Source organism: Mchenga conophoros, linkage group LG9, assembly GCF_057382185.1.
Source record: "Mchenga conophoros isolate Kocher_MC1m ecotype Shallow Benthic linkage group LG9, M_conophoros_male_GT1.1, whole genome shotgun sequence".
NCBI lineage: Eukaryota > Metazoa > Chordata > Actinopteri > Cichliformes > Cichlidae > Mchenga > Mchenga conophoros.
In genome coordinates this window covers 27,896,515-27,906,680 of record NC_140534.1, presented here as the reverse complement: position 1 = coordinate 27,906,680, position 10,166 = coordinate 27,896,515, and the positions used below count along the sequence as shown (strand labels likewise).

Genomic DNA, 10,166 nt, shown 5'->3' with positions numbered 1-10,166 from the left:
GAAAAGTCTGCTGAAGAGTAATTACTGTAATTCCTTAACGGCTCACTGAAGTGTTTGGATCCGTTAAGGAACTTTATAAACAGTCACAGGACATATATGTCCCGAAAGCGCAACGAGAGAGAGATGTCTACAGAGCCGGGAGACAAATTTGCTTCATGATGCAGGATTTCTTCAAACTACCACTTTTTTATGAGTTATGTACAGAAGTCTGACAACACAAGTTTCCTCTCTGCGTTGGTGTTTTTTAACACACACACTTTGGAAGCTTTTACACTGCAGCTTTAAGTGGAAAATGGCCTTCATACTCCCACTTGGGTCGGGGTAGCTGGGCAGGGTGGGGGTTTTCTTTCTTTCTTTTTTTCTTTTTCTTTCTTTTTTCAAACCAAGGCCCCTCAAGATGTCTGACATGTTTCTGCAGGACCACAGGCCACTGGTTGGCGCACAGCAAAGGCTTGTGGTGGGCTGTTTGTCTGTGTGAAGCTGGCATAGCCTCCTGTTCCCCTGCATCTGTTCCCCATTAGCAGAGCCGAGAGTATAAAGCAGGGAGCTGACAGGAGCTGAGGACAGTCTAGTTCCTGCCTGGATCATGGGGTTTACTGTCTGGCTGTGCGTGCTGTGCCTGCAGGCGAGCCTGCTGTCACACGCCTTCGACTGCTCAGGAGCAAGCCGGGGAGAGCTGTGTGTCAGCGGACAGACCGCAGACGGACAGGTAAGAGACGCACTTCTAATGGATGTGATAGTTAGCAGAAGACAAGGGCATTCATTATGTATCAGTCATCATCTCTGCTGCCGTGACACGACCGGGGTAAGTACAGCCTGTTTGAGCCCATTAAATGCTGTTTGCTTGCTGTTAAGCGACATAATAACCAACTTTTAACGCAAATGAAACTGAAAAGAACTAAAATTATTAGGCTCGTGTAAAGTAAGCGTGCTTTAAAAGTTGGTGATACGTCTCTAATGTTGCGTTGAGGTAGATTTGATTCCAATTTTTACTATAAATTTGAGTTAAAGTACAAACTAATAATACAAAGTAGCTGTTTGTAGTCTCTTTTGTAGAAATAACCCATATCTCCACTCACTGAAAGCTTTTAAAATATGTGTAGCACATTTGTTACTGTTCACCAGCATTTTCTCTTATTAAATATGAAGAAGCTTTGGATGATCTCATAAATGGAATAAATGTTTTTAAAAGTTTGCACTTTAAGTACAAGTTCCATACTTGTTTCATTTGTTTCTGCTCAGACACAGCATGATTAGTGTTTATATAATAGTTTGGCCAAAGGAAACCAGTAAGTTTGCTGGAATGTAAGTATGTCCAGTCTGGCTCCTTTAGAAAAAAAAAAAGGCTGCTGTGGCGATTATAGTGGCCAAATGTGTTTCGAATGGATGGAGACGTGTACAGTCTGACCCTGACCTGTGGAGACATATAATTTTTTTTTCTTCTTACAGAAACAAACTCTCATTGTAATGGTTTTTACAGCCATAATGACACTCCACCAAAAATATACCCTTCTGTGGAACAAAATTCTTCAGCTCCCCTTTTTTTGGCTTTTCATGTGGCTGCTGCCTGTTAAACTTTAACTTCGTGGTTAGCGTTTTGCTGGGGACAGTCCTCATGTTCTGTCCAAAGTAATCACCCTCATCTGGACAATGCATTTGACATCAGGAGGAGAGAGAGGGATTCTCACCCACACATGAAAGAGTCTGAGTGGGGAATTCTGTTCCGTGTGATTTAGTTTGCGCCACATATGTGCTCTTCTGCAGCAATTATTTGTAATGTAATTACAGCACACGCAATTACAGGCTTCATATGTGGTGGGAGCTAACTAATACCAGCAACAGCATCCTTTTCAGGATATATTTGCTGCATTTGGTTTAGTTTACTTGCGTTTCCCTTTTCTCACCAAAAGGCACTTGTGTTTGTAATGGAGTGGTATACACTAAATGTGTAATTTATGGGACTCGTCAGCTCATAATGTGCGCAGCAGCAGAAAACTGGATGGATTGTGGCAGGGTCTGATGAATATCCTAAACATACACACTTAAAAAACATAGCACTTTACTTTATGAGGTCATCAAGAGCCAACAGATAACAGCTGCAGCTTTATTCTGCTCAGACGTGCTGTCTTGTTTGGTGATTGGAGTGCTGAAAAATGACTTGTTTTGATGAGTTATAACATAAATTATGATGTATTGTTAGATGGGGCAGTGTGGCCTGGTTCTTCTGGGATAGGAGAGTATTTACACACTGTGAAAGTGACTGAAAATCTAATCTCATTCACAAATAATCACGCAGTCATTGTCATCAGTGGAGAGAACACCTTTTCCCAGAAGCCACAGTAACTGAACTGTACTGGAAAATGAAAAATAAAGCATGAGTGTTGACTTTCTTTTTTGTCCCCAGTCAGATGATCAGACGCAGCAGAGGGGGCTGCCCTTACCTGAAGGACTGGTATGTGCCACTTCCTCTTTACTTTCACATCTTATATCGAATTCTTTAGTTTGCTTTTGAAGGAAACCTTCTCGGAGGAGGTCTAAACACAGGGAAACTGCTTTATGGTCACAGGAAGTCCACTGCTGAAACAAGATAATGAAAAACACATAGTGGTATAAGAAACTGAGAAAGAGAAGACCAAGACTTATAGAGGGGAATTAAATGGTGTGGAAAGGGGTGGCTGTGACAGGCTCATTTTTCATGTCTCTACGCCAGAATTAGTCACTATGTTTTTGTGTGACTGACCCATTCTAGGGAAAAGTGGTATTTTTGAACATGCTGAGGGAATGTATCTAAGTTTGGCACATACAGGCAAGAATAAAACACCTTACAAAGGACATTTTTGGCCATAAGAAATCATAAGACAAAATCTTGCACAAAATCTAATAGAATAATGTATAAAGTGATAGGATTTTATAACTAAAAAGATTGAGAACTTTATTTTAACAGTAATCTTTCATGTCCATCTATTAAACTACGTCAAAAGCCTTACTACATTTATCTTCCTGTTAAAAGGGAGTTTTTCCTTCCCACTGTCACCAACTGCTTGCTCATGATAGTAGGGTTTTCTTTCTAATATTGTAGGGTTTTTACCTTACAATATAAACCACCTTGAGGCAACTGCAGTTATGAATTGGCACCGTATAAATAAAATAGAACTGAATTGAAACACGAGTTTGGACAGATATGGATATTACTGTCAGTCCACAAGTTGCAGATCTTATTTTAGAAGGCAACACATAACTGTGTTAATCAATGCAAACTGCACGACTAGATGATTGGGTTACTGATAGAAATGGTAATATGATGTAACTGTCACAGAGACATCAGGCAGTGAACCTGCGAGCTCACAAGAGCATTGCAGCATGTGCATCCCTGCAGCTTCAGATATAGAAACAAACAATAATGTATGCATATTGCAATTAACCTTCAGCTCTGAAGTGTACAGCTGTTGTGCCACAGCCAATTGTAAAATATTCCATCCCACAATGCTGAAAACAGAGGCAATCAACAAAATGTAGGTCAACAGCAATCACTGTAAGTACTTTAAATGGTATCGCGAATGATTGCGAGACAAATATTTTGCAGCTAACATAGTCATCTTTGTGTTCAGCGAAATGGAAAAAGAGGAGGAAGTATTATGCTGGAAATGATCTAGTTATTTCCACACTTGTGTAACTTTGTGGTAAATTTGTAACTGTGCTGCAGACTGTGCTGCAGGGCGATGACTCCACGAGCCTGTGCCGTTTATTCCCCAAAGTCCCAAATGGCAAACAGAAACCTGTTGTTTCTCAAAGTGCCAATCCATTTATTTGGAATTTGAGAAGCTTAATGGCAGACTTTATTTTCAGCAGATTGATGCAGGAAGTGGTTGGACCAGTAACAATAATAATGTTGCAGTTTCCTCCTTTCAATGTTGCCGCTTGACTTTAAGCCTTCTCAAAGAACAGAGGCTGGATGTGACCAGGAGCAGGATAAGGAGAAAGGGCCAGGCTCACAAACTATCCACTGCACACAAGACTTGACGCACGTTATCACACAGAGTAACAGGAGTTGTTTCCCTCTGTGGTTGTGGTTGTGACTGTCTCATCGTTGTAGGTTTTCTTCAGACGTAAGAGACAGTTGGAGCGGAGAGATCACACCCACCTGAGTCACTCCAACCTGCCCGGGGCCGTCTCTGTCAAAGGCTTCCCTAAAACTCTCATCCAGGTAAATCATTCTTGTTACTCACAAGGGAGTCAGAGGGAGAAAAAGCCTAATGCGGGGAAGGTGGTGACTGGTTCTTAGTGGCGGTGGCAGCTGCCGCATGGTCCAGAGAAGCTTTAGTCATAGTGGATCATATGTATATGCTGGGGGAAAAAGAAGAAAAGAAACCACATTTCTTACCAACTCAGTAAAAGTAAAAATGAAAGCATTTGTGTTAGACCAGTGCTTCACTGAAGAGGTGACAGCTGTGAGATGGTCACAGCAGAAGAAATGGATGTGTGCATGTATGTACTAATCCCTGTGTCCGGGGTTTCTTAGGCTGATAGGTCCCGGCGACACTTGGTTACAGCTGCAAGCAAGAAAAAGACTAAGCGTAACAAACTCCGCCCTGGCTCCTTCTCTCTCATCATCAACGAGAAAACCACCCCCGTACAGGTGAGTCTCCATGGCAACCTCTGTGCAGAGAAACAGCTGAGGCCGGATGTGCAAGCAGTCATAAGGCCACCTTATATGGTTTTATTGACTCAGATTGGTGTGCTCACCTGTATAATCTGTCCGAAATTGCTTTTTTTTTTTTCATATCGGGCAATCATTCAGACGGCGGCGTTTCAGTTTTTTGAGTGTGAAGTTATAATATATGCATGAAGATGCAGAAATGACAAATTGTAAAACGCACTGTAACACCGATTTGTCTGGGATCGCTTTTCAGTTGACCAGAGTGAGGAGACAAGTGAAGCTCGATCCAGCCAAGAGGGGGAAATCGGGTCGCTCTGGAGCTTTCTCTGTCCTCGTGAGTCATTTACAGTGTTTATTATCCTGCACGCTGCTTTAAAAATAAAACTCTGGCGTGCTGTGTTTAAACGACGTGTCCCTGTGCTCTCCAGGGGGATCCTCAGACCGATGGACAGAGCGACAGAGCCGAATGGAGCACATAAAGGACAAGAACTGGAGAACACACAAAGAAAAACGTTTCTTGTCATTCTTGCAAAACCTAACAAGGGCCTGCGCTCAGTAGAAATGTGTCCAGATGTAACCCCAAAACGTGTGGAGAAACCGATCGCTGACATGGACAACATTCCCAGTAGAAAAACCTCTGTTCTGTTCTTCTTGTTCTAACTGTAAGCTAGCTTACATTTATCAGCTGGTCTACATTTACATGGATACTTTTATATATAGTTTTTAATTTCTAATATATTCCTGCATGTTGTTTTTTTTTTTCATCACAAAAAGATCCTATATTAATATTCTTCTTTGCCATTTTGTTGTAACCTATTTAATCACAGAATCCTTATGAAGATTGGGGTTATATTTTTGCAGAAATCTCCTCTCCTGTGTTGTTGTATCAGGTTTCAATAAAAGTTAAGAACAGACGTATGGAGTGGAGGTTTTTTAATGTTTAAGCACTTCATGCTCCACTGGAGGATTGCACACATTGCCCTTTTGTCCCCCCAGAATGACTTGTTATGTTTCTATTCAAATATGAAGGATTATTAAAAGGGGAGTATCAGGTAAGCTGAAATGCCACTAAACCTTCAATTACAGATGGCAAGTGTTACAGGTATAGTACATTGCTGGCCATGAAAAGCAGCAGGATAGACCAACAGGAACCTGAGAGACTCCATTAGCATTACAGCAACCAAGGGCAAATGTGAGAGAGAGAGAGAGAGAGAGAGAGAGTAAGAAAAAAAATCCAAATGTAGTCCACGCCATCTGTTTCAGGAGTCAGACTTTTTTTTCTATTTTAATATCTTGTGTCATTTTTAATTCATTTGGCCATGAATGGAAACACATTATGGTCTAAACCATAAATTCAGTTTGAGTGTTTCTGCAGGACGCTGACGTAAAAATATGCACAAATTCACATCTTTTGTGGGCTGCTCCGTATTTTGGTAGATCAGATTTAACAAACACCTGCGTCACTACAGTGAGGAAAGCTATACGGGAATGACTTAATCGATGAATGAGGGGCTGAAAATCAAAGAAATAAAAATGAAATATGTACAGAGAAAATCCCAACTAGGAGGAAATCTGATGGAGAAAACAAGCCATGCAATCTAAGTGAATAGAGTGACTCATCCTCCTCTCGTTTACTGATCAAAGCCCACAGCTCATGACGTAGATACACGGTGCTTACACTCTTTTTTTATGGTTTTATAGACCCATACAGAGGCAAACAACAAAAAAAATGCTATTTATTCACTTGGAATTTTCCCCAAAGCACATAAACGGCACTAGAAATGCTTCAGCAGCTCGCTCTGGCAAAATATAGACACGCATAAGGCCTGGAGCCGGTCGTTCAGTCACTGGATAACCTGAATTAGCTGGTTGTGAGGGGCCTCTGTGTCGTTTTCGTCACAACCCACAGCAGCATGGCATCCTGATTTCTCCGAAACACTGATGCAAATTAAGACCAATATCTGATTAATCCCATTTCAGAGCAACAAGACAGACACAGCCCGAGCCGACTCCTCTGTAAACACACAAGCACATAGATTTCTGTGACAGCTGCCAGCAGGATATCATTTGACAGACTGTACCCTTGAGCTAATGCATCCTGGGAACTCCTTATTGATGACCTGATAGAACAAGGGGGAAAAAAGTGTTCTCACTATCACCAGACACGGATGCTTTGAAAATAGATTTCAGCTTCATAAAGTCATTTTGTCTTAATGATATAAATGTTAGTTTGAGGGTGAGTCCACACACTATGCGTCATCGTGTGTGGCCAACACAAAGAGATCCTCGTAGATGTGTTTTAGTCATTCGTTGCGGTGGTGACACTGATGTGTGCGGTGTTGTTTCCACTCTGCTTTGGCTGCAGTCATCCCTTTGAGAACAAAGCTAATGTTAATCACGGCTAAAAAAGTTACACAGAAGCACTGAATCTATAGAACTGTGGTGAGAAAGCAGAGCCACATGCGAGATTTTCCCATAAAAGCTCAGTCATGTTCATGCATGTAGTTTGTGGCTTGCAGTCAACATCTTCAATTTCTGGAAACCACTACGTAAGTATTAGTTTCTTGTTGATGAGTGCATCTCTTCCCAAACAACATGCAATGGGGCAAACACAGTCAAAAGCAAGTTCTGTGAGAGTCTGTCCTTAAGAAAGTTAGGCTGATTTTCATAACAGTATCAACTTCTGTTTTGTTTTATTTAAAGAATTAGGATAGTTTTCATTTTCAATCATACACTATATTGACGAAAGTATTTGCTCATCTGCCTTCACACAAATATAAATGTGAGTAACATCCCATTCTTAATCCTTACGGTTCAACTCCTCTTGGAAAGCTTTCCACAGATTTGGAAGTGAGTTCATGGGAATTTTTGACAGTTCTTCCAGAAGTGCATCTGTGAGGTCAGACACTGATGATGAATGAGAAGGCCTTGCTCACAGTCTCCACTCTAATTCATCCCAAGGTGTTCTATAAGGTTGAGGTTGGGACCCTGTGAAGGCCAGTCAAGGTGTTCCCCACCAAATTTGTGTATCCATGTCTCTATCAACCTCGCTTTGTGCACTGGAGCACAATCGTGTTGGAACAGGAAGAGGCCATCCCCGAATTGTTCCCACAAAGTTGGGAGCAGGAAATGATCCAAAATGTCCTGGTATGTTGAAGCATTAAGACAAGATGTGGATTATATATGGATTATATATATATATATCAAGACCCAGACCCAGCGTTTTGAGTATATATATATATATATACATATATATATATATATATATCCCCACACAGGGACACCAAGCAGCTGGATAGCGTAGTGGTTAAACTACACGCCTTTGGAACAGAGGATCGCAAGTTCGATTCCTGCCTGGGGCGTCTGTATCCAGTAAGGGTCCTAAGGCTAGACCCCCTATGCTAAGCAAGCCTACCGCAGACATGAGCGAGACAGATAAATATGAAGGCATGCCGGCTCGGACGTCGCCCGGATCAACAAGGTCCGCGTCAGGTGTTGAGGAACCAGGGCACCCTGACGAAAAGTGGGCTACTGGAACAAGAAGGCATCGGTGGGCAAGGGACGAAAACAGGGCGTTGTTGGAATGCTACTACGCAAGTAACCCTGGCGGAAGGGGCTACATGAATAGGATGAGGGACCTATGGATTCTTCGATACCCAACATCCACAATGACGGCGAAACAACTAGTAGCTCAGTGTTCCAACATTCGAAAGAAGGGACTGCTCTCACAGCTAGAGATTGACGAGGTACAACACAAATGCTACGGCAAGGAGGAGTCAGGACGCCAGGTCAGGGGGGAGATATCATCACCCCCACCCGAGATTGGGTACATAGCCCCAAGTGCGATAGGAGAAGGATCGTTGAGTGCGAGAGGAACTGACCTGAAAAATAGGATCATGGCCAAGCTTGAAACCTGGATCCCCCGTAGCCGGTTACCAAGATTACGCGAAGTACCCTCAGAAGGTCTGCTAGATGATGTTAATGCAGCACTACGGACAATACCTACAACCACGGTTACCGACACTAACAAGCTGATCTACAATACGGCAGCAGTGATCAGTGAGATGCTTGGCTACAAGTTGAACAGCCACAAGGGGCAGTACCCTCCATGGAGAAGGAGGCTAGAGGGCAAGATCAAAGTAGCACGGAGGGAGGTTAGCCAACTAACGGAGTTGCAGAAAGGTGCGACAAATACAGCAAGCTGTCCATACCTGAGGCCTTGGAAACTGCCAAGCAAAGACTCACAGCCTTGGCCAGCCGCTTGAGGAGGTACACCAGAGAGATAGAAGGCAGGAGAATAAACCAGCTGTTCTCCACAGAACCAGCAAAGGTGTACTCTCAGTGGCAAGGGAAAAATGCTCAGTGAATACCTCAGGCAGCAGAAACCCAAGAAAGAGGAGGGAGACGAGGAACCATCATGGAAGGACAGGCCCCTGCACGGTATGTACCACCGGCAGATAGAGGAGGTGGCTGATATCCAGAAATCCTACCAGTGGCTGGACAAAGCTGGACTGAAAGACAGCACAGAGGCACTAATCATGGCAGCACAAGAACAAGCTCTGAGCACAAGATCCATAGAGGCTGGGGTTTATCACACCAGGCAAGACCCCAGGTGCAGGCTGTGTAAAGATGCCCCAGAGACAATCCAGCACATAACAGCAGGGTGCAAGATGCTAGCAGGCAAGGCATACATGGAACGCCATAACCAAGTGGCCGGCATAGTGTACAGAAACATCTGTGCCGAGTATAACCTGGAAGTCCCGAGGTCAAAATGGGAGATGCCCCCAAGGGTGGTGAAGAATGACCGAGCTAAGATCCTGTGGGACTTCCAGATACAGACGGACAAAATGGTGGTGGCGAACCAACCGGACATAGTGGTGGTAGACAAACAGAAGAAGACGGCCGTAGTGATCGATGTAGCGGTTCCGAATGACAGCAATATCAGGAAGAAGGAACACGAGAAGCTGGAGAAATACCAAGGGCTCAGAGAAGAGCTCGAGAGGATGTGGAGGGTGAAGGTAACGGTGGTCCCCGTGGTAATCGGAGCACTAGGTGCGGTGACTCCCAAGCTAGGCGCGTGGCTCCAGCAGATCCCGGGAACAACATCGGAGATCTCTGTCCAGAAGAGCGCAGTCCTGGGAACAGCTAAGATACTGCGCAGGACCCTCAAGCTCCCAGGCCTCTGGTAGAGGACCCGAGCTTGAAGGATAAACCGCCCGCAGGGGCGTGCTGGGTGTTTTTTTTTATTTATATATATATATATATATATATATATATACATACATACATACATAAATACTGAAAACGCTGGGTCAAAAGACCCAGGATCGTGACAATCTGAGGGCCACATAAAATTTGAAGGTCTGTAGCGATTGGCTCTGGAGAAAGTTGGCTAACGTTTGCTGACCCCGATTTTACGTGGGCTATCACTTCTTGGCTTACTTACAGTTGCTTCCACTTTGTTATAATACCATTAACAGCTGACAGTGGAACATGCAATAGAGTGGAA

The 10,166-nt window shown here is 43.4% G+C and overlaps 1 protein-coding gene across 1 annotated transcript; it reads left to right on the top strand.

Annotated features, from left to right (window-relative positions):
- Nucleotides 1-320: 320 nt before the first annotated feature.
- On the top strand, nt 321-5,571 carry LOC146567470 (uncharacterized). Its single transcript, XM_085287341.1, has 6 exons — nt 321-709; nt 2,405-2,452; nt 4,094-4,204; nt 4,520-4,636; nt 4,911-4,991; nt 5,086-5,571. The coding sequence occupies exons 1-6, from the start codon at nt 587-589 to the stop codon at nt 5,134-5,136; spliced, it is 531 nt and encodes a 176-aa protein (XP_085143467.1). The 5' UTR covers nt 321-586; the 3' UTR covers nt 5,137-5,571.
- Nucleotides 5,572-10,166: the final 4,595 nt, after the last annotated feature.

What these genes read in the sequence shown, in the direction of transcription:
- LOC146567470 (XM_085287341.1), top strand. Translation starts at nt 587, where the DNA reads ATGGGGTTTACTGTCTGGCTGTGCGTGCTGTGCCTGCAGGCGAGCCTG. An exon ending in TGCCCTTACCTGAAGGACTG is followed by an intron (nt 2,453 to 4,093) that starts GTATGTGCCACT and finishes TCATCGTTGTAG; the next exon opens with GTTTTCTTCAGACGTAAGAG. An exon ending in TCCCTAAAACTCTCATCCAG is followed by an intron (nt 4,205 to 4,519) that starts GTAAATCATTCT and finishes GGGGTTTCTTAG; the next exon opens with GCTGATAGGTCCCGGCGACA.